The sequence below is a fragment of the Lingula anatina genome, chromosome 4 (assembly GCF_051362555.1).
Source record: "Lingula anatina isolate TDL-2025a chromosome 4, LinAna3.0, whole genome shotgun sequence".
NCBI lineage: Eukaryota > Metazoa > Brachiopoda > Lingulata > Lingulida > Lingulidae > Lingula > Lingula anatina.
The window spans coordinates 7,783,454-7,808,969 of NC_141770.1; the positions used below are offsets into that span (position 1 = coordinate 7,783,454).

Below are 25,516 nucleotides of genomic sequence, written 5' to 3' on the forward strand. Positions count from 1 at the left end.
AGTATTTGAAGTAAAGTTTTTAGCTTATAAAATCTTCAGAGTTTAGACAATAACCAATTTCACGCGTTCAATTTGGATCATTTCATTTTGTTAGTACATCTTTAGGTTTACTATTTGTAAAATGATTTCCCCATCATATTTGATCTGATGTTTCTTATGTTTCTTGAGTGTACTGTGAGTAAAAGAGACAAAATGTCACAACTACTTGGACCCCATTCCCAGAGATTAGATCGATCTACTCAAGATCGACTTAACTCCCTGGGGGTTCATGCTAAATAGCTGTCAGCCGAGCGGGCAAGAAAGTTAATTACCCCCTTACAGCTTGTAGTAGGCGGAACTGACATTTAAGCCAGATTATCTGACAGTAATCTAGTGAGACTCCCCGCGGGGATAGATCGATCTAAAAGCTCTGGGAATACGCCCTTAGTTTACCTTTTCAATATACTTTTAGGTTGAAAATGGCTTTTTCACTGTTGTTTTACTGACATTGAGCAATTTTATATAATTCTGATGAATATACATTATAGGTCAGTCATCATTTACTGTGAAGGAATGAAATATTTCTAATAATATTTTTCACATATTTTATTTCCAGACAACATAAAAAGGTGTACAATGTTTTACACCTCTAACAATTCAATTAGTGAAATAACAAATCTAACATCAGAACATTCAACATAATTCACCATAAACATTTCCTTTCTGCAAGCATTTGCCTCATTTTCAATTTCCATATTACTGTGATTACAGGACCAACCTAGAAGGGGGTGATTAAGACACCCCTGCACACCCCTTAAACAATCATAATGTGCCCCAATAGCTTTAACACTGTCTCCACACCAAATGTCAATCACTATGTCAGTGCTCAAAGACAATATAAAAAAACAGAACACATAAAGTCACATGTGAAGATTCTCAACCATGAATATGCACTATTATGATATGGCCTTGTTTATATTACTAGCAAGACCAAGAATAAAAAGGCCTAGTTTACAGCTTGTGAACTTGGTTTCAGATTATTGTTCAACATTCATTGGCCCCTTTCTTTTTTTTAAGTCAGTGGAGAGTTATTAAATCCTCTTCAATGCTGTCAGGAAGCACTCCAAAGGTCTCCTTATTATTGGGTAACCTGTAAAAAAGCAAATGAAAAACTTCAATATTTCACGATGAAACACTACAGCCATGCAGTATTCTACAGCAAAAAACCTTATGACCTTATTATAAAAATTATCTAACTCCACACAGAGCTGAAAAATGTTAATTTTGAAAATATTGTACCTAAAACCCTTTACACTGGACAGCGTCCTTTCTGCTTCCTTTGTGCAACCATGAAACTAGCATTGCTGTGGTCGTAGAAAGGAGGCGCAAGTATGACTATGATTGCAAAATGAATGCTCAATGATCAGCCAGTTGTCAGAACGTTTTTTTTTTTTAAATTTCAAATGGGGCCGTACTACAGGATGCAGAAAGGACATCGTCCATTGTAAAGGGGGCTTAAGACAAGAGACAGAAAAACTGGCAAATGTACAGGCACCAGTCTTAGTAAATATAGCCACACAGCAAATATGAAGTAAAAACAAGGCAGCAAAGCTGTCAAATGTAGAGACACAATAATAAATAATGTTTATAACAGCACAGTCAATCAACACTAAAATTTAATGATGCACAATAGGTAACGTGGTCAATAAGATTACAGTTTCAGGATCATCAGAGTTCAAACATTTACCTTTAAACATTATACAAAATCAATTTATGCAATATCACCATTTTTCACATATTGTGAAAAATGAGAAAAATGATAGTGCATAAAATAATTTTGTATAATGTTTAAAGGTATTAACACCAATATTATAGCTTATGTGGAAATACAGAAAATGTACAAAGCTTCGGGTCGGAGGGAGTTAAAAGTCACATCTTGAAGATGCCAGTGTTTGAAAAAAAATCAAAATAAAAAATAACAAAAAAATAAAGCTGCTATTCACACTTTTAATCTAGTTGTATTAACACGGTACGAATAACCCCAGTGAGTATGAGGATAATAAGGCACTGTTATTCACCTATAGCATTTATGTTCGCATTACACAAAATATTTTTTTTCTTTTGTAAAATTATATGCAATATTAAGCAGCATTTATCTGCATAATTATCACTGATTCCTAATCATGTGACACTGTTAATTTTAGACTTTTACAAACTGTACCTGGCAGAGAGCTAAACATATGGGAGTTTACAGGGAAATCTCAACATATATGTAATGTATGTTTACTATTGTAATCTCATTCAATGGCCAGAAAAATCGACCAATAAGACTTGTTTTCCAGCTAAAGCTGTATTTAAGTCCTGTTTCTTTCCTGTAATTCAGTCATGATGAAACTGTAGGTCTGATCGCTGATGACCAGCCAAAACTTGTCAAGATAGTAAAAAATTGAACTTCGGCAGTCCAAAGGACCAGCAAGATTTTTTAGTGTCACCATTTTGAATTTACAGTCATCATTTGACATACTTCACTAATAAAATTATATATAACCCACAGAGTTTTTTTCCCCTCCATTTACTTATCAGGCAAGATATAAAAAATGATAACATTCACGGACAAAGTAAGCTAGCCAATCATAGTATCTGTCTCAAACGAATAGAGTGATTCCCTATGGGGAAGCCCCCTGCTCCCGATATTACTTGCTCCGGCATTGTCTATTGCTCACGACACACAGACAGCTATCAAGAGAGTGGTCCATGCTGCCGAGCATATGTTAACACTGCAGGGCAAATGTTTCCTGATAAACTTTTTTTTTGAAAATAACGTTGTTAGCATAGAAATGAGGTCACCTGATTAACTCAGTAAATTTGATTTCTCAGTTATTGGTACTTCTGTTTATATTCAGCCTGCGGCATATCACTGTTTTACGTAAAGATGGTTTAAAAGTTTGGTCGCTTCTTCGAACGCGATTCGTGGTGAAAGAACATAAGGCCACACTTTTTTATTTTTATGGATGACATCCTCTGGGGACCCCGAAATCGGTGTGAGAGGGTGAAAAAAAAAACATTCCAAAAAAAAAAATAAATAAAATACTGCTAAAGTAAAGGAATGCTGTAAGTTTCTTGCTAAAAGGTAAAACAGTTTTCCACTTATCATGTTATTGGTGTTGGATACATCCAAAAAAAAAAAAAAAAAGCGAAAAAACAGCCTTACTTTTGACAAAATGGCCCAATCATGCTAATTTTTTTAGCTTGACCCACGTTTTATGAATATTCATCAGTTCTGTAAGTTTCAAGCGAAAAGGTAAAATGGCTTTCCACTAATCGTGTTAACGGTGAAAGTGCATGACGACAACGACAGACGCAGGTAACTGCTATATGTAGAGACACATCTGTGTTTGTACATAAAAGACTGCTGAGATGAGAAAAATATCAATAGAACAATTTTAAATTTCCAATTTGCACCATTTTGAGATTCTGAACATAGTGAGAGATTGAAATTGCACTGATGTGACTTTATTTCCATTTTTGACACTTTATTACACACTACAAGATAGCAGATTAACCATCAGTAGTAGTCCAAACAGACTGATTTTCTAACTTCACCTGTATTTTATGAATATTCATCAGTTCTGACAAAAGGTAAAACAGTTTTATATATTTTATTTGTATAAGGGTGGATAAAATATGCTGAAAAAAAAAGGAACAATGGTCTGATCAGGTTGATTTTCGCATTTCACTTGTGTTTTTATGAATATTCATCAGTTCTATGAGCTAAATGATAAAAGGTAAAACAGTTTTCATATTAGTTTACTGTTATATAATAATGAAAGTGCACAATGATGACGACGACAGCATAAGCAAAGGCTATAAGAATATTCATCAGTTCGAAGAGAATAGGTCAATGTGTCTGTACGTAAAAACTGACACCACTTCCAGTGTTGCGCTTGACAAGCTCTATTAAATGCAATTAACAAGATGTCCCTAGCATTTACAGTTCCAAAATAAGTAGGTGTAAGAGAGTTTTCAGTTTTTGGCACCAAATGACTGCTTCTCCCATGGAAATGCACCGATTGACCTCAAACTTAAGACAAGGCAGCAAAGCTGTCAAATGTACAGACAAAAAGCAAGAAATAACAAAACAGGCTACTGTCAATTCTGATGCAAAAGTACATTATGCTTAACTGCAAATTCAACATCAAATTTTAATTATGCTCAACAGGTAATACCAATGTAAGTGAAATGTGTAACAAGCGTAAGGCTTCAGGCCCATGGGAGTTTAAGTTCACACTTTGAAAATGCCAGAATGAGAAAAATGAAAATTTCACATGAAACTGCTTAAATTCAATAATAAATGATAACCCATTTGAGCTGGCTTCCTTATTTGAACTGCATGCCAATCCTACAAATCATACTTGTAAGTTGAAAATAATAATAAGTAACACAGTTTTCTTTTCATAATGTTTGCAGTAGCAGTGCAAAAAGATTTTTGTCAATTTTGATGTAACATTACATAATAAATTACAGAATAATTATCACCAATTTTTGATTATTGACTATAAATAGCATGGACATGTAGAAAATTTGATTACCATTTGGCTTCATGTCCATGGGAGCAGCACCCAAAATTGTGTTTTCTTCTATTTTAATGCAATATTACATAATGCTTAACAGCATAATGACCATCAGTTTTTAATAATAAAAGATCCGAATCATGGATTTTCAGAAATGTGACTAGCATGGGTCTTCAAGCCGGTGGAGATTCTTAAGTCACACCTTGAAAATGCCAATATGTGAAAAATTAAATTTTCACAAAAAACTGATTAACTGCCAAAAAAATTTACCAAATAGACTGCATTGCCCACTGAAGCTTTATTTAAGTCCCATGTTTCTTCCTGTAAGTTTGAGAACAGTAAGTGACATGGTTTTCCTTAAATGGTCATCATGGGAGCAGTGTCCAAAATAGGGGTGTCTTCAAATTTTGATGCAATATTACATAATGTTTAACAGGATAATTACCATCAATTTTTAATAATAAAATATTAGTATCATGGATATTCAGAAAATGTTCCTAGCAAAGGTCTTCAGGTCCAAGGAACTTCAAAGTCACACCTTGAAAATGCTAAAATGTAGACAAGACAGCACTGTCCTGAAATGTTTTTTTTTCCATTTTTAACAATTTTTTAACATATAACAAAATTAACAATTTACTGCCATTTATATATGATCAACTAAGAAAATTGATGAGATGGGAAAAATATCAATAGAACAGTGTTTAATGTCCAATTTCCTCCATTCTGAGTTTCTGAACATGGTGAATGAATGAATCTGACAAACTGCAATGATATGAGTTTATTTCCATTTTTGAAACTCTATTATACAATACATGATAACAAGTTTACCATCATTTTTACATAATCAACTAACAATGTTGTAAAGATGCAGGAAATGTCAAACAAACACTTTTACTAATCTTATTAGTTAAATAATGAGACTGTTAACATGCCTAAGAATTGAATCTGAGGAAATGTGAAAAAACAGCATAACTTATAAAATAATGGCCCGATTATGCTGATTTTCGAACTTGACCTGCGTTTTAGTAAGATTGATTACTCCTGTGAGTTTCATGACAACAGGTCTATCGGTTTTCCTTGAAATGTGTTAACAGTGTTGCACATATGCTGAAAAGTGAAAAAACAGCATAACTACTAAAATAGTGGCCCGATCATGCCGATTTTCGAACTTGATCTGCATTTTAGTAAGATTGATAACTCCTGTGAGTTTCATGACAACAGGCCTATCGGTTTTCCTTGAAATGTGTTAACAGTGTTGCATATATGCTAAAAAGTGAAAAAACAGGATAAATTCTACAATAATGGCCCGATCATGCTGATTTTCGAACTTGACCTGCATTTTATGAATATTAGTCAGCTCTGTAAATATAAAGCCAAAAAGTGAAACTGTCTTCCACTTATGGTGTTAACGCTGAAAGTGCACGGCAACGGCGACATGATCGGCGACGGCGACGGCGACGACAGACGCAGGTGATGGCAATATGTACAGACACATCTGTGTCTGTACATAAAAATGAAAGGAGACAGTAAGAGTAACTCTTCATTATAATATGACAGCTTAGGTCTGTGTAGTTTCTGAAAAAAGGCACAAACAATTTTTTTTTTTTTGCAGAAAATTCCCATTTTTACATAAATTTGGCAGGTTTGACATTGAAAGGATCATTTGCAACAATTGCTAATGGAAAGAAAGCTACTAGTAAATAAGAAATGTTTGAAAAGAAGACCAAGAACAACATACATGGACAACATAAAAGAATAAACTGGTCAAAAAAAAATATAGTTCAAGTATTTGAGAGATGTGGCGATCCATGACAGCCAATCTGCTATGAGTGGATGGCACCCAGTGATGATGAAGTAAACTCAATTTATAGAACAATTTTGGTTAAATAGTTTTAAGGCCCAGATATCAAAACAAGGATGACTTTTATTGTCAGTTATCAATTTCTGTATTCTTATCTTAGTTATGCCAAAAAAATTTACTTTGTGCAAAACAGGCAGCAACCAGCACCCCCCCCCCCCCCCCCAAACAAGGAAAAAGTACAAATAGCAATAAGATTATATCACAAAGTGTTACGTCTACCTCTTTCACAATATTTTTAAAGAATTACTCTGTTCAGAAAAATTATAGTGTTACTTCCTTACCTTATGTGAGGGATTTTTTCCAATTCCTCCTTCAAAAACTTGTACAAACTTGCAGATTTTTCTTTCACCATAAAAAAAGGCACCTCTAGAACCTCTCTGTATCCAGCTTGATATAGGAAGTGTTTCTTTGCCTTTGCTTCACCTGGTGAATAAAGAAAACCAAATCAATGTTAACATAAAACATATTTCAATGTCTTACTGAGAGGAAATGTGTGCCTAAATGTACTGAAATATTAATATTTACACAAAGAAAACCTGTTCATGTCAAAACTTTATCACATAGACATATAACACATTCAAATTAAGATGGCCTCTGTTCAAAGCGTGAAATAATACTGTTACCTGGGAAATATATACCACAACATGTTGAGATTTAGTGAGACAGTGGAGTATAGTACTTATTATTTGACATACATACAGAGAGAAAGTACTCATTCCCCTCCCCCCCCCCATAAAAAAATTACCAAAAACCAAAAAAGGTACATAGCCATAGTCAAATACCATCTTTAGGTATTACTGATAAATGCTGATTGAAATCAATAAGGCAGGTGCACAGCTTGCTACTTACGTATGTTGAATTTATATGAGAAGTGTACTATACAAGCGTCAGTTGTCTACATTACTCTCTATTGATACATCATTGTTGTCCTTTGTACCCTATTGTTATTCTCAGTACCCCATTGTTGTTATGGCTATATAAGCTGGCCCTCAGTGGGTAACCAGCAAGTATATAGGAAAAATAGGCTCAATACACTGAAGTCAAGCTTGTGTTAGTCATAACCCAAAGCTGCTCATGGCAGCAGGGTGGGCTTACTAAAGCCGTCTCTACATACAACAACCACATTTTTAACTCACCAGTTAACATTGGCTTGTTGATAAAGAAATTTTCATCATGAAGAATCCACACTGCTATTCTTCTCCATCTTTCTGGCAAGGCAGACATGTTTTCCATTTTGAGGAATCCATTTTCATCAAAGACCCTGGGCACCAGCTTCATGTCTACAGGCTCATTCAATTCATTCAAACAGAACTCCACAATAGGTTGATATATAGGAAGTATTGGGATGACTCTTGCCATGTGGAGACCACCAAGAATTATCTGTACAGCCTCTAAAACAGCCTTCTTTGAGGAATGCTGACACTTATTTTTCAATTTTTCTGCAAAGTATTGAATACCATCTGCTTTGTAAAGGCTTGGTGGAATCTTCTTAACATACTTGTCAATTTGCTCTATTTCTAACCTTCCACACAACTCCACAATCCTTAAACATGCATACCCTTTTGTCTTCATGACATTTAATGATTCCTCCTTCATCAGACCAGACTGGAAACAACTATCAAGTATTCCACTGAAGACTTCATAATAGCCATGATGGCCCATCAAATCACAAGTAATGGAAAGCAATTTGAAAGGGGGGATATTTCTCCCTTGGTTTTGCACTAAATCAACCACTTTTTTTAAAAAAGCAATATTTGTATTGCAATCCATTAGTAGGTAAGCCTGAACTAATCTATAACCACCATCCCCATCGATATCTTGTGCATTAGCCACAAAGTTCTCAGCAACTTTCAACAGCATTTCATGATCACAATAATACATTATACCAAATTGCCATGTAATACCAATTTGCTGTCTCAATGGCAACAAAGATGCGTGCTTCTTAAATATCTCAGCAAGTTCTGTAACATATTGTACATCCATGAAACCTTTATTCAACTTCTGCTTTCGGGCTAAGCCCAACATCCACTTAATGCACAGAAATGCAAGTCTCTTGTATTCTTCAGTTCCATCACAAAGCAGAATCTCCAACACCTTCCATAAAATGTCAGAGGGCACCAAATATTCAACATTATGACAGAGTTGGACATACCTGTACACTTCTCTAGGCTCAGTGAATTCACTGTTGAAATTCAGCTCCTGTAAAAAATATCTTACATCATTTGCATCCACCCATTTTCCACCAAGTTCACAAGAATAGTGTGTTGCAGATTGTAGAACACTAACAAGCCAGTGCATTTCTTTGCCTCCAAGTTCTTTCCTCTCTAGCTCTGCCTCACTCATCAACTGCTTCAAGAAAATCCTTATCTGCTCTTCAAAGTACTTCTGCTTGTGTAGTAAAGACAGATGTAACCAGCCGTGACAGGCCTCTTTCCTAGACTCAACATACCATTCGGACCATACCTGTGACATGTGTCTCTCCAGTTCCTTATAAAACTGACGGATTTCTGGAGATGGCTGAATTAAAACCCCAACTAACAACAATCTGTTTAACTGACGTGGAACACTTCCCTCCATCAAACCTTTGTTGAGGATGGTTAGCAGGGCTGATGATAACCTGTCATCTTGTAGAAGATGAGTGTTTTGATATCTTGGAGAATCCCTCAAACATTTAAGACTAACAGCATATATATACGGTAGCACTCCGTCAAGGTCTTTTTCAGCTTCCCGATCTCCGTTCTCGTAATCACTAATAATCTCCCCTTCGCTCCTTCCATCTTGCATAAGGTACTCCTTCGCCTCTCTTTCCAAATGAACTTGGCTCTGTCTGATGAGGTAGTTCAATTCATCTTCCTTGATTGTTTTTGTAGAGTATGACAGCTCAGTCCCAGTGGTAACTCTCCCCATCGTCCAACCCCACATCATGTGAGGGCTTCGCCTTCGGAGTTGAGAGACGGCACATGTAAATCGCAGCGATTGGTGGCATTGTGAGGGTTGTGCCAAACACTGAGTTATTCTACCAACAAAACTGTGTCGACTACAACTTCGGTAGACATATCTCAGTGCCGAATAAAACATTATCACATGATTAAAATGTTCCCAGTACTGAACACGTCCAATGGCCTCCACCTCGACCACGAGGCGGTTGAGGCAAGCTCGCATTTGTAGAAACGGCAGGTCAGGTCACAAAATGGCGGAAAACGGCATTTCAGGCTACAAGAAAAAATGGAATAAAAAGCGGAACCTTATACTAGGGAATAAACACCCTTTTCAACGCAATTTTGACGTGAACAGCCAAAACCCGTATCTTTGTATCATGTTACCTTGAGCATCTGCCCTGGCTATAAGGACACGAGTTCTTGTAAAAACTTAAAAGGATAAGAACTGTTCATTTAGGCCAAAAAATGAATTTTGCTGGGGTAAACAACAATTTTTCCAGTCTTACTAATGGTAAATGAATACATTCCGACATTCAAAGTTAGTCCGTGTTTTTTTCCTTAAAAGTTTAGTTTTTTAATATTCTCTTAAGCATAAGAGATTATTACAGAGTGTAGCCATCTATAGAGGTCACTTGGTGTGATGGAAAGCACAAATTCCAGAATTATTGCGTTAACTGCCGTTTTTGTGGTAAAATAAAATTTATTACGTTTCTATGAGTTGTTTACAATGTATTTATTATGAAATATAGATATCATGCGAACAGTTGTTATCCCTTTAAAGTATGTCCTACATGCTGACGCCACAAGATAATAATGAATATGACTCTTGTTTATAATTACTGTACATGTATGTGGACTTTTCTTTTAACAGCAACAATTTCTACATAGAATTGACGTCATTACTCAGCTGGCCTATGGTAGAAATTAAAAATAAATATAATTTATATATATATATATAGAATTAACGTCATCTCTCAGCTGGCCTATGGTAGAAATTAAAGATAAATATATATATATATAGATTTGACGTCAACACTCAGCTGGCTCTGGTCCTGATACCTGCGACCACATCGCATCCAGCCACCTAGCGCGTTCAAATATTTTTTCAATTTGTCATCCTTTTCTCGAATCCCTTAATTAATATGTACAGTTAGCAATTATTGATAATCTCACACAAAGTGATTGTGGCTTCAAAATACATTTATTTAAGACATATAAAACAAAATACGTATCTAAGCTCACATATAACATGGCACCGACAACAGACAAGATTGGCCACTCACAGGCCAGCATAATGTTATAATTATGATATTTATTCTTGCAAATAAAAGTTAGATTTTACATGCACTATAGAAGAGTGATAAAAGTAACTAAAACACATTATGACATTATCCACTAACAACATAAAGAAGATTTAACTGAATAAATTATGAAATCAATCTGCTCTTTAAAATAGTTCAATAACATAAAATAGGAATTCAATAATTAGAACATAAGATAAATCATATAAAAATTCTGAGGGTGTCTTGGGAAATGTGAATATTCTATAACTTTTGGTATAATAAATGATTTGTTCTATGATCTTCCATACATGCTCTATAATACACATACATACATAATATTTAACTACTTAAATCATCGCGCTGTTTTGCACAGGAATGGAATTTGTCTCTTTAAGGCCGGGGTTAACGGGGTGTTTGGATACAGTATCTTAAATATGTAGTGATACATATAGGTAGGACACAAAAATATTCTAGTAGAAAACAAAATAATTCTCATTAATTGCAATTTTAATTTTAAAATATAACAAAAAATCCACATTTGTATGTTTATGTCAGACGAAATGCCACAGTTACAATCTACACGTGTTTGCAGGGACACTCTTTTTTTAGTCAATTCCCTTTCCATTAAAAGGAAGATTTTTTACTCTCTTATCTCGCAGAACCCGAAGTTAAAATTGTTTTCGGTTGATACAAATTGAAATACAGGGTGTCCCAGTATAAACGTAACCCAAAAATGTGAACGCCGTTTATTTTCTGTTTACAAATTATATACAATTCATATATATCTGAAAACTGCAGAAGTTAGCAAATCTACTGCTACAGACAACATGTCACGTGCTCTACTGACAAAGATTTTGTCGTCATTTATAGAAAATACTCCAAATATGCTCTGTTATACATTGCACAGTGTCTTTCAATTCAAAATGTAGTTTTATTAAGTAGTAAACATTAGAATGTCAATTTGAGGACTAGCGAAAACGTTCTTCAAATTTGTAAAGTGTATTGAACGAAACTGATCTGGGCACTCAGTCGTATGTATGCAGTCACAGACTACATATTCCTCCGTTTAAATCGCACCGCACGCACAGTCTGTTGTCACGTGGTCTTCTGACCCACCTGTCCATCAATCATCACTGTACTAAATATAAACATATCAATCATACACTGTAAATCTACAAAGTTCATTAAGTTTCCTGTTATAACCTCTCAGCAAAATTGAACTAAATGTAACGTACACCATCCCACCAAAGAAAATTTCAAATTTTATACTAAAAGAAAAGAAAAAAAAACAAGATTTCATGTTGTGAGATCTTTCAATATTTGATTTAAGCTTTCAAGTAAGACAATATTTTTAATCAGGGATAAGACAAAAAGAAGATATCCTCCAACTGAAGTAAATGTTATTAGGTGCAAATAATAGTACTAAGGACTAAGTAGGCTAAAAAATCTTTATTTAACTGGGGCCTACCAAAAGTCGCATGCAGTGTATATGTGTATATAGCTGTACAAGTAAAGCTATCCCTGCGTCCGTCGCCGTCGTGCATATTTCACTGTTATAGCAATAAATTGATAACCGTGTGGCTATTTTTTTTTTTTTTTTGTTTGTTTGTTATTCTCAAACTTATATATTATGATAAATACAGTCCACGTTCAAATGGCAGATATATTGAGTCTTTTTTCCTTAAATTATCCCGCTTTTTTACTTTTCTGTTATACATTGTAATGTAAGATTTGTTAACGCAATAAAAGGAAAACCCCGTGACTTATCATACTGAAATTTACAGAGTCACTTTTAGCGTGAGTATTAAAATACAGGCCAAGGGCAAATGTCAACTTTATCGGACCATTTTTGGCGAAGGTTATCCCATGTCCCCCTTCCTTCGAATGGAATGTGTCGTCTCTATTGACTCACTGCGTTCCGTTGATGTTATAGCTACAGCTTGCTTGAGTCCGTCTTAACAGTTTCTTGCAAAAATAATTTGTAATCGGATATACATGCATATTCTAGGGTTAAAGAGTCTAGATCTGATTTGAGTCGCTACATGTACGATAGAAAATATTAATAATAAAGCTTGATAAAAGTATTGATCAAATAGGCCCATGATCATTTATATAAAGCGTGTTATTATAAATAGGTAAAATTTTACAAATAATTAGCTTCAGTTGTTTCGGCTTCTCGATCCTAGACAACGTCTCGACGTGAATTCCAAGATAAAAAAAATGTATCGCCTGCAGGGCCTCAAGTACGGTTACCACTGTTACATGGTACTCTTTTTTTATATAAATGACATTCATGACATTTGGACACTCTTGAAATATGTGCATTCAGTATAAAAAGTTTTGAGTATCTAAAAAAATTATTATGATACTTCGGAGAAATTATATGAAAATGATCATATCAGCGTCCTCTGTCATTTATCGCTGTCTTCACTAGCACAATATGATGAAATTCATGGACACCGTCACAATCATGTTGAGATAGACTATGAGGTCAAATACATTAGCATTAACCCTGTTGTAACTCAACTTCCTCTATTCTCCCGGACAATTACAGACCTTTCATCATTGACAATTGCCAGAGAGGGAGATTCCCACGCATGCCCTACGTCTCCCACCCTGACACACACCCATACACACAAACACACACACACACACACACACAAAACTATTTTTTATGCTTTGCAAAGTAACGCTTCGGTTAGAAATGTATTGTTAGCAGTTTGCTATAGTAGAATACTTTGACTACACAAAATGATACAGAAAAATCAAATCTGCAATTAAGAACTTTATTATATTCCAATTCAAGTCATTCAATGTTTCAAGAAATCCATCAGCTGTTTTACAACTTAGTCATACTAACAGCCTGTTTTAATCAATAATTAAAACAAGTCAATTTTTGCTCTCCGATATTTCCGTCTCCGTTCCGTTATGTGGCTTTCATCGGGGATTCAGCTTTTTGCACACCTTAGGTAGAGGTGACACTCACGTCCACATTTAGCCCAACTTTCTATGTTACTGGAACATTTTTGAAATATTGTTGAGATTTCTTTATGAAGTACCAAATATCTCACTTCGAAAAAAATTCATTTGTTAATTTAAAAAAATCATCATTCTGTACTTCAAACTGCAATCTGTACACTTTTTTTAGCAAATTGCCTATGCCAATGGGGACAGCTTGGCAAAAGCACTAAATCTCACTCATTAACACTTCTGTTTTATGTTTTCTGATGTATTCTGGATAATGTGGCAAATAAGCCCCAGTGCATATATGAAAATGTACAATATTGTGTGCAAGTCGGCAAACATACTTGATGTGATAATCGCCGACAGTTTGTGTAGTTGAAATAGCAAACTTTGATTTCATGTAAATTCTGTCGGCACTTAATGTTCCATCTGTAACTTACAGTAGGACACATACTGTCACGGCGTAGGGATTTTAAGTCGTTTTTTACAAGCGCCATTACGTTGCGTCGCGTTCGTTGTGTGTAAAAACGCCAATTTCAATGAAAAATGCTGATAATTTCTTTCTCTTTTAATTTTTTGAAATTTCAATTCAATTCAATTTCAATTCAATTCAAAAATTTCAATTCATTTTTTATTCATTGGGCCAACATTTCAGAGGAAGAATTTGGTAGAGTAGATCAGCGCTAAATTATAACGTCACGGTGATTTTCTAGCATAACAGCAGCATAACATTTGCTGGAAATTATTTTCATTTTAGTTCCTTTCGTAGCGTTGACGCTTTGCCAGTTAATTTTCTAGAGCGCCGCTTTTAGTAATGGCTCTCTTTCTCATTAGACGTCATATTTGAATTCGAAGTCCATCCTTGTGAATTACTATAGTTGAAACATACGGCAGTTATATAAGTAGAAAAGATAAGTCTGAACAGGTTTTTTAAAGAGACAAAAGTTGTAAAAGTTTGTATAACCTGGTGTGTTAAAGTTAAAGGACAACAGTACACACCCGAACGCAATTTCCCCCAACTCTCCCAAACCTTTTATACTATCACCATACCCCTCCCCCCCCCCCATCAGTTTTGTGCCGTTTAAATTCAACATATTTCCTTTGATCCAACTTTCTCTATTGAATGGTTCGTCGACATCTGATTTAAACTAAAATATCATAATGTCATTTCCAATGGCTTATTAGCTAATTTCTGTATGAACTTTTTATCCCCCTTCCTCACCTCGCGTTATGTCTTCACTAACACAATAGGGTGATATTTGTGGAGTTCGTCACAATCATGGTTGAGACAGCATCAGAATCAAAACACCGCAGTCTCTGTCGTAAGATCTACTTGGTCAAACATAGCAAAAACTGCTCAGATATTCAAATCAGTGAACCTTATTGAGTCATGTCAAGAAAGCCAGTGACCTACATAATGTCGTTTCAATTTTATTTGGGGTTGATAAGGATCTGAAGTTAATTTTCGTCTGGCATTTTTTGAAATATACTGAACACAATTAAAAGTCGTCCAATGTATTTTTGATGTTGTAAAGTACAAATGAAGTTTCATCCATAAAATATTGGTGAGAGTTGTAAAGGAAAGGCGGTCACTTCAGCCTGCCACCTCCCCTACCATGAATGTAATGGGATGGACAGCCTGGAAGGAGACGTCACTGCCTCAGTGCTGAGTGATCAGGAAGTGGAGCGAAGGCGGCCTAGATATTAAGTATACCAATATCGTAATTTCAGCCATATCAATATAACGTTTTAAGAAACCAATGTTAGGTATTTGGTGATAAGTTAATTGTGATTTATTTTTGAAAAGTATTTTGACGCCCGTTTGCTTAAAAGTGGTTTTGAACATTTCCCAACATTTTCCCCACGTACTATTTATTTCCTCCTTCGCTTCATCTCATCACGTCTCATAAAACAAAGGAAGATGCAGTTGCAATTCATGTTCAGTATTTTGAACTTCGTCGGTAGAAATAATAGTGGCAGTGGAAGTTTACCGTGAGAAATGGCCAAGGAGGGGAAAATGCTGTGAAATGTCTTGTGAGAGTCTGGCTATTGATGCGTTGATATTTAGTGAGCGGTTGGTAGTGGAATTATAGAATATGTCATAGGTATAGTAACAAAACGTCCATTTCCTAAGTAAAGAACATAATCCAGGTATTAAGGGGGTATAGTAATACACTGCCATTTCGAATATTGGCAAGATTCGCAAATAAAGATTTAATATTTCATTTCAATAAAATGTGTGAGCTAAACTGTGGTTGTATTGATTTCTGTGTGACATGTTATAAGATGAACCCTTCAAGACATAAGGGGCGAACTGATGACCCGAAATGCTGTTCTGAACGGGTTTGAAAAGGCTTTATCCAAAGGTGTCTTTTACGTGTTTTATATCAATATAGCATCACGAATTTGAGGTGATTTACGAATTAAATGTTACATATTTAAAACGTAATCATATATCAGAATGCATGGTCATCAGTTAAAAACTTGCTTTATTGTATTGAAATATGTTCTATACTATCTTATTGTCAAGTTTGTCACACGTGACATGTAAAATGATACTATTTGTGGTATTCTTCAGCAAGACAGCAAGGGATGACTTCAAGTTTAGATGGGAATTAAGTACGCACAAGTACACAAATTTTATGTCGGTTTTTCTATTATTTAAATATTTTTCTATAATATTCAGAATTCTGTTATATTTAGTTTCACCTAAATCACCAAAGGACACATTATCGAAATCGTTGATAAATTCTACAAGTCCGGTGTCGAATTTTTAATTTCTCTTTTTACCAGCGTGAGTGAATTCTTCAGTCTGATTCTCAAATTGACTGAAATCTAGAATATATCGACTGACGCTCATTGTGTGTCTTTTCTTTAATGTTCAGATGGGAAAGAAAGGATTATCGTCTCTTGAAATTTGCTGTCTTGTTGAGTAAGAGATGTCATTTTACGAATCAAGATCGATTATTTTGTGTCACAAGTGAAGTATGTAGAATTAAGAAATTTCCATTTGAGAAAAATTTCCATTTGAGAAATATCCCTTCTTGAAAAGCTGATTTCGTTCATGTAAATACCCTTCATATGATGGAAAAGAAACTACTTTCGTGTTTTACTTATCTCTGAACGTAGTTTTTACACTGTTAAATATGTTTTATCATGAAAAATAACTGATATTTTTGTCATTAATCTGTTGAACAAATACAGGTTCTGGGTAAAGATGACGGGACCATTTATGTGATTGAAAATTATTTTATTTTCCAAATTTAACTGTTTTCGGCAATTCTTTTTAACCAGCATCTTTCCTTCTATTGACCAGATGATACAGAAATTAGGGATATTTTCTCGTATTTAGAACATTTTATGTTCAGAAGGTTGCTAAACATTTCTTACAAGATTTTTGAAATTGAAAATAGATGTAGGAAATATGAGAAATGTCATGATCTGTTCCTTGGATTTTAACCCAGATTTCATGTAAATATAGTATGTTTTCTAACATTGAAAATGGATGTAGGAAATATGAGAAATGTCATGATCTGTTCCTTGGATTTTAACCCAGATTTCATGTAAATGTAGTATGTTTTCTAACATTGAAAATGGATGTAGGAAATATGAGAAATGTCATGATCTGTCCCTTGGATTTTAACCCAGATTTCATAGGTGAACATGTACCCTGTAGTTTGTTTTCTAAAAAGGATTTTTTTCAATTTCATATTTCTTTTATAATCTAATGTTCATTATTCTTTCAATTTTGTCAAAAGCTGGGTAAACGCTGTATTTGTTTTTTACGTATTTTGACACTTTTTTTGGCTTAATTAAAGCCCCCTCTACACTGGACGGCGTCCTTTCTGCGTCCCGTAGTACGGCCCCGTTTGAGAGTGAAAAAGAAATACTTTACGTGCCGACATCTGGCCGATCATTGAGCATTCATTCTGCAATCAAAGCGATGCTTGTTCTTCCTTTCTATGTCAGTTTTATGGTCGCACAAAGGACGCAGAAAGGACGCCGTCCAGTGTAAAGGGGTTTTTAACAACGAAAGGATGTCCGTTTTGTCTTCCTAACGATACGTGTCCGACTTAAAAAGCGTTCAATTTTAAAGAGCATTTAAGAAAAATCTCATAATCGTCATTATTATATAGAAAAAAACACAATGACGGATCCAGGACATTTTAAAGGGGTCAGATGTTGACATTTGGAGCGAGATGGAGTATTTTGAGAACTTGATCATGTGAGTCCAGAATGGGTCTCTCTCCTCGGGGAGGGCGGAGACTAGATCCACCATTGTTTTTTTTTATTGAAGAAGTTGAAATATTTTGTTTTTGTCATTAAGAACAAACATAAGACCATTAATGTGGTAAATAGTTTATTTGTCAAGTCGAATATATAAGAATGTTATATTTTTACACCTGCAAGTGAATTTAAATGCAGGCATCATAATATTATACTATAATATCATAATATTCTTTTAAATACTAGAACGCTTTTTAAATTGTTGTAATAAAAAGACTGAAGACGATGATATTTTACAGATATATGTTTTATAAATATTTGAATACATAAAAGCAATTTGTAATTGTTCTTAATAAAACTCTCATTGAATATACAAAATGTCTTAGTGTTTTTACTGATGGCTACATGGCTCAGTGAAAGCCTGGGGTTGGGGTTCGATCCCTGGCTCGGGCACTTTGGAATTACAAAGAGGTGCTATTAGAATCTTTCTTTGGTTACTATAAGAAGAAAGTCTACCCGGGGAAGGTGGGTGGGAACACTTAGAGGAATAGGTAACGCGCTTGCCTCTGAGACAGAAGGTCCCCAGTTCGATTCCTGGCGCTTCTAGGTCCTAGCAAATTACCTTTTGCAAAAATAAACCCAAATAAACAATTCAAACTACTATAAGAGGATCATACGAATGAGGAAAAACGCGAACTGAGACAGTGGCTCAGTAGGTAAGGCGACAGACTAGGAAGTAGAAAAGGGTGAGCTAGGAGTTGAAAACCTAAGTTTCAAGTCGAGCTGAAGAAAAGAAAGTCAAGAATAAACATGTGACATTTTGCACATCATCTATTACAACCTTTATGTACGTTTATTATAACAAATACAAACAACTGCACCATACAGATGTATACAAAATCCTAACATTACGTTTTGGCTCTACATAAAAAGTAATTTTCATAACGACTGCGGAATTTGAGATATAAATCAATCTTAAATACAACTATCTACAACTAAATGTGTGGGAGATTCTATGCATTTTGAAAAGTGTCGCTCAAGATCAATCGTTTTGGTTTTAATAAAGAACATGAAATCTCCCTTTTTTTATATTTTTGCCCAAAGTTAAAAAAGAAAGTTGTAGATTCGCAGGGAAGTATTTTACAGCAATCGTTCAAAGTTGACATTGGAGTATTTGTCTTATGAGTGAGCCAAAATTTCACCAAGGGACATTTTTATCCAAAATTCAAGGGTGGTGGCAGTATGGAAAATTCAAAATGCATATGATCTCATGTAAGCGTTCCCCCCGCACGCGGGTACACACTCATGACCCCACAACTAACTGTATGTCACCATGCTGATGATCGCACACAACACCAAACAGCAGTCAAACATTATTCAATTCTGTTAATTTGATGAGTGCTTTTCTTATAGATAAATGGATATGTACCTTATATTTTGCGTCATTTTTCTTCTCTTAAAATCTTAAAATAGGATTTAGGTGGCACAATTTTGAGTGAACACTTAAATTTATGCGTCGTGCGAATCAAGACCAGCATGAAGACATGGTCAGTTTACAACCTTATTCCAGTCATAGTCATTTTTAAGAACAATATGTACACCAAATTAGAAAAGGTTATGCAAAAACAAGTTTACTTGAAATAATTAAGCACATTTACTCAGAAAATGCTAATAAACTCGACGGTCTCTGGTTTTCAGTGATCAAGAAACACTCAACAAAAATAACCCAACAGCACGTGCAGGACTGGCACCTAATCAGGCCTTTTGTTCTCAATCACTCCTTGATCCCGATCGAAATATAGAATTAAGAAAGTACCAAGTACAAGATCAACATTAAGTCAAACACTGACCTTCCAATTTTGTGGAAATCTTTTACTCTAACCAATCAAAGTGTCATTTTTGAAATAAATTTTTTGTTTTTTCATGTTTGATTAGAAAAAAAAAATTTAGGCGATTAACTGACCAAGCTTTTTTAATTACTAGGAAATACCCATTTCCCCCAAATCAGAACTTTGCGACAACTTTAGTTTCGGATTTTTCAAAATTTCAACTTGTAAAAGATTCGATAAATGCCAGTTCTACATGTACATTTTAATTGACGCAAAAGGAAACACTTTCTGCTAATCACAGTTTCTCTTTGTGAGTATTTCCGCTGTGTAATGAAGGTATAAAGTTAATTTCCCTTCTTTAATAAAAAAACTTATTAATTGCGAAAAAAACTAACCCAACCCCTGACTTGATTTACTGAAAACGAACATTTCTACCCCCTCCCAGCAATAAAACTATGGGTCTGTCACTGAACAGACATACTACTAGTATATCAAAATACCGGGAACCCAAGGAAGTTTATTCTTACCATGCGTCATAACTGCATATTCATAATTTTAGAAAGTTCCGTTTTAAAACGTGTGGGCAATTCTGCAATAACTTAAAAGTGTAATAATTTGGATTACAGCGTTTACAGTTTATTGTGAATTTACGTTTCGCTCATTTCATCCAGTTAACCCACAATAAAAGATTCCTGAATGCATTTTACGTATTTTTCTTTTCTAAATCTAACTTCATAAAAATTCAATATTTGTATTCAATTTTATATAAATAATCATGCATTTTCAAGTGCATAACAAAGCGTCTTATTACATATTTGCCCACACATAATTTTACAATCAAACATTGAACAGGTCGTACTATACTAGCACTGTGTTCTGCCTGGGCTTTACTTAATGATAATTTTACAATTAATTTCATTTTCATAGATCACTTGAGCAAGGCACTTTTTTTAAACTCAAAGGTATCGTTTCAGATTCGAAAACTGGTCGGTATAAACAAAAATTTAAATTACAATAAAAACATGGTGCGCGGATAGAGTGCTGTGCTACAATTCATTTACACATGTATAATAATAAATCAGCGACGTGCAGGGTTGACGCTTGGATTTAGTCCATTTTATCGGAAGTTTCATGAATAAACCACTCGTTACAAGCTGCACTTCATTTGATACACGTTTTGATGCAGAATATTACAACCCAAAGCACACATTTCACACCAAATCAAATGTCAACCCTACAAGTTGACTTTACGACAAACTTCGGCACACAAGACAACGTTGACATGGGTGCGGGCGCTGGCGAACACGAATCTGATGTCTTTTCTGGGAGTGCGTCCAATCTCATCGTAGACGGTTGTTACGAGGCACTGAAATTAACTGAAAAATGAAATAAATTAAACTAAATTCATAATAATATCTAAGGAATTGACAAAGTGAAATACATAATATTAATAATAATCTTGATTGGTTTTTTCTTTCTTAGTTATACATTATTCTGCGTATTTTGTGGGTAGAGTGATATCAATTCAGGATTTCATTGTTACATGTGCTTATTATAACTTCTTCAGAATAATTTTACCAATTACTTCATACCAATGCATCCATACTTAAATAAATTCGTAAATGCTGGCACTTTAGCTCAACTTTTTAAAATCAAATACTTTATGAAAACATTTTATTTCAGATTATAATATCAAGGACGGTATGTAATTGAAATCATGAAAATTGAAGTCAAGGGAAGTCGACAGTGCCTAGCAAATATACGTTTGCTTTACTGGTCGGGGTTAGTTCTCTTGAAAACCACTTGTTTATTGTCAGTTAACTGGATATATGTGGATATATAAACAGGATATATGTGTACAAGCCGCTGTCATAGAAAAAGGCACCCATTGGGAGCTGAGAATGTACCGGTAGTTTCCTGCTTTGTCGTCTTGCTTTGTTTAAGACGGAAAACGCGTTTAGACCTTTGGACGGCTGGAATAATCTTCTCACTTTTTTATGAGCAAATACTTTCCTTCTGGAAAAAGCAATATAAAAAGTTATTATACTTTCCAAGCTCATTTCAGCATTCATGTCAATGAAATATATCCAAGAGCCATTACGTCTGAAGTGGGAAATGCATACTTTTGGATAAAATATCGTCAACATAAACCGACCAGTGTTGCCTTATATCATCTATACAGTACTTACAACAAACTACATCAGTTCTCAGTGCCAAAGTTTCAGTCTACGTGTGGACATTGTGGCAATGTGGCACGTGAAGCTTCTTCCTCTTCCTCCTGACCTTGGTCCTATCTGAATACCTCTCACCAAAATGCTCACCTGGTTTACATAATAATAGCACTGACTGTGGGATTGCGTTAGAGAAGACACGATGCGTTTTACCTGGTCTAAAACGTTATCATCAGGTTATTGTACAAACAAACCATCTTGTTTTGTCCATAGACCATCCCAAATGAATGAGGTTATTATTATTAACCCATAACAATTAAAACATGCTGTCGCCTATTGCTCTAGCACCGTAAATATTTTTAAATATTTTTAAAAAACTAGAGTTTTGGCGACTAAGGTTTGTACACATATATCTTGAAGCTGTGCATTGATTGACTGACTGGTGTCTCGGTCCTAGGATATAAGTCACGTAGCAAAGACGTGCTTGTTTGGCCGAATTTCATTGAGACACCAGTGAAGATGAATAGTTGTGTATCAACCTGTATCAATGTGAAGTTTATATGCGCGAACGTGAAAACGACTAAGGATTTTTCATTTTTCGTCATCCATTACAACATCCAGATATTTTACTTTTTGAATACATTTTAATGAATCATGGGTTCTTAATTAAGACGTTTCCTCAAGTTCACCATGCCAGTTATGTTTAAAGCCGCTACTAATCAGTACAAGTACATTATAAACAAGAGAAGAGTCAATCTGATTACACGTGCCTGGAAAGTGCTGACTTTTACGTGATTTCGGTTTAACTAGAAATCTCCAACTCCCTTTTCAAATTTGAGCTTCATGATTTCAGGTTACATTTGCTTTGAATTGAAAGCAATTTCCAATATAAAATTCATCTAAATGTATATTGATACGCATTTTTAAGAAAATAACTTTCATTTAATTTCTTACGCCAAAATTTCGTTTATTGAATTTTTACCTTTCTTTATATGGAGAAGTTCTTCCAGTTTCTCCCCCAATTTTGTGGTTTGATATTTTGAAATGGATACCAAAAGGTTGTTAACAGAAGCTTTCCAACAGAGACTTGTCGGAAAGGTTTTTTTTAAATTTTTTTTAAAGATACAGTCCCGCCAGAAAGTCCCCTTACCAAAAGGCTGCATGGTCTCCTAACCGTGCCCAGTATGGACGAACAATAGAGGCCGCATGATAATTACAGGGTGGTGGAATCAGCAAGTAATCCTTATAGGACACCCAAATAACGTGAAGGTATTGTTTTCTGATTTCATTGTTTATTCTCTGTTGTCGTGACTCTGTGGTTGCGTGCGACGTTGTATATGTGCGCAAGCTTGTTTTTACGTCGCTTATTCTTCTTTGTTACGCTAAAATGATACATACGTTACCGATACATACGTTACCATGAAGCGTGTAAATATTTATTCTATTTTCATTGGTTTTCTTTCGCTTTGTGGGCCAACACTTATGTCTTTTATTTGTGTTTCATTAAAATAGTGTTGGCGCACAAAAGGAGAGACAACCAGTGAAAATAGAATAAAAAATATTTACACGCTTTATGGTAACGTATGTATCATTTTAACGTAACAAAGAAGAATGAGCGACGTAATAACATGCGTGCGCACATATACAACGTCGCACGCAACCACAGAGTCGCGACAACAGAGAATAAACAATGAAATCAGAAAACAATACCTTCACATTATTTGGTAACGTATGTATCGGTGACGTATGTATCATACATGTATGAAGAATTTCAACAAACGGTTTCAAGACAAGTAATCTTTACTCTCCCTGCTTTTCCTTCTTATTGTAGTGTTGTATACCGTAAGAATAAGGCGTTTGCTCACAAAACGGACAACAAACAATAAAAAATAAAGGTATTTACACGCCACATGGTTAACTATTTTCATTGGTTGTCTTTCGTTTTGTACGCCAACACTTACGTCTTGATGTTACATTAAAATGAAAGAAAACGAGACAAATAAGATTTCTTGCCTTCTACTATCTGTGAAAATTGTTCATATGATACATACGTTACCGATATATACATGGCCAAATAATATGAAGGTGTTGTTTTCTGATTCCATTGATTGTTTTCTGTTGTCACGGCTTTGTTAGTGCGTGCGACTTTGTACATGTATACGTGCGCACGTTTGTACGTCGTTCATTCTGTTTGTTACGTCAATATGATACATACGCTACCGATACATACGTTACCATGAAGCGTGTAAATATTTATTTATTCTATTTTCATTGGTTTTCTTTCGTTTTGTGGGCCAACACTTATGTCTTAATGCTACAATAAAATGAAAGAAAACGAGACAAATAAGATTCCTTGCCTTCAACTATCTGTGAAAATTGTCCATTTGATTCATACGTTATCGATATGTACGTGACCAAATGATATGAAGGTGTTGTTTTCTGATTCCATTGATTGTTTTCTGTTGTCACGACTCTGTGAGTGAGGGTGACTTTGTATATGTGCGCTTTTCGTTTTACGGCCCTCATTCTGATTTTTTACGTTAATATGATACATATACGTTACCAAATGACGTGAAGGTATTGTTTTCTGATTTCATTGTTTGTTCTCTGTTGTCGTGATTCTGTGGTTGCGTGCGACGTTGTATATTCTTCTTTGTTACGTTAAAATGATACATACGTTACCGATACACACGTTACCATGAAGCGTGTAAATATTTATTTTATTTTCATTGATTTTCTTTCGCTTTGTGGGCCAAAACTTATCTCTTTTATTTGTGTTGCAATTAAATAGTGTTGGCGCAGAAAAGGAAAGACAACCAATGAAAATATAATAAAAAATATTTACACGCTTTATGGTAACGTATGTATCATTTTAACGTAACAAAGAAGAATGAGCGACGTAATAACATGCGTGCGCACATATACTACGTCACTGACTTGATATCTGTAAGATTCTGTGCAGGGAGAAATGGGAGACATGGCCTAGTTTTTTACCTCTCAAAAAGTTTGCAATATACTTTGTCTTTCAGTGGTCCCCGATTCTTTAATATTACCAATGTTATCACTTTGAACCGCATAAAACACTTTTTGGAAGTAAAAGAATCATATTAGAAACTATCACTACACTTTCTTTTTATCATTTTATTTTTATTCATCTTAGTATTGCCACTGACATATCTACTAGTGCCTTAATTTAGGACTCATTCCCAATGACACTATTGATCTATGTAAATCGATCCAACTCCACAGGGACTCTTGCTGAATGCAATTGGATTGGCTCGCCTCCTTTTGTTTATAACATGCTTGTTTTCCATTTTCTACTCAAAGCTAGGGGGTGGTATGCTAATCTCTTAATCTGATTACATTCAGCAAGAGTCCCCCTGAATTGATCTACCTAGACAGATAAAGCACTGAATGCACTCTTATTTTTATTGGGACTGAGTTCTTATACCTAAATATTCTTACACAGTCATATAAATATTTATAATTAAAAGTTGGTTGGTACATTTATAATGTAGAAATGATAATTCTCAGAAAAACCAAAGGTCAAATACATTTTCAAGAAGTACATTTAAATTGAAAGTTATGTATAAAGTTTATGAAATTATATAATTACCTAATATAAGTATGATAAATAGTGACAAAAACTGCATTGTAGACTTTCAATTTAATTTTCAAAGACATAAAAACAG

At 34.8% G+C, this 25,516-nt stretch overlaps 1 protein-coding gene and 1 long non-coding RNA gene across 4 annotated transcripts in view; both read right to left on the reverse strand.

Annotated features, from left to right (window-relative positions):
* Positions 1 to 25,516, reverse strand: part of LOC106167016 (uncharacterized) — a 191,552-nt gene that overhangs the window by 86,010 nt on the left and 80,026 nt on the right. The window lies entirely within an intron of this gene.
* On the reverse strand, positions 571 to 9,580 carry LOC147762214 (uncharacterized). The gene is made up of 3 exons (XM_087011545.1): positions 7,548 to 9,580; positions 6,693 to 6,834; positions 571 to 1,129 (listed from the first exon to the last, which is right to left on the reverse strand). The coding sequence occupies exons 1-3, from the start codon at positions 9,571 to 9,573 to the stop codon at positions 1,057 to 1,059; spliced, it is 2,241 nt and encodes a 746-aa protein (XP_086867671.1). The 5' UTR covers positions 9,574 to 9,580; the 3' UTR covers positions 571 to 1,056.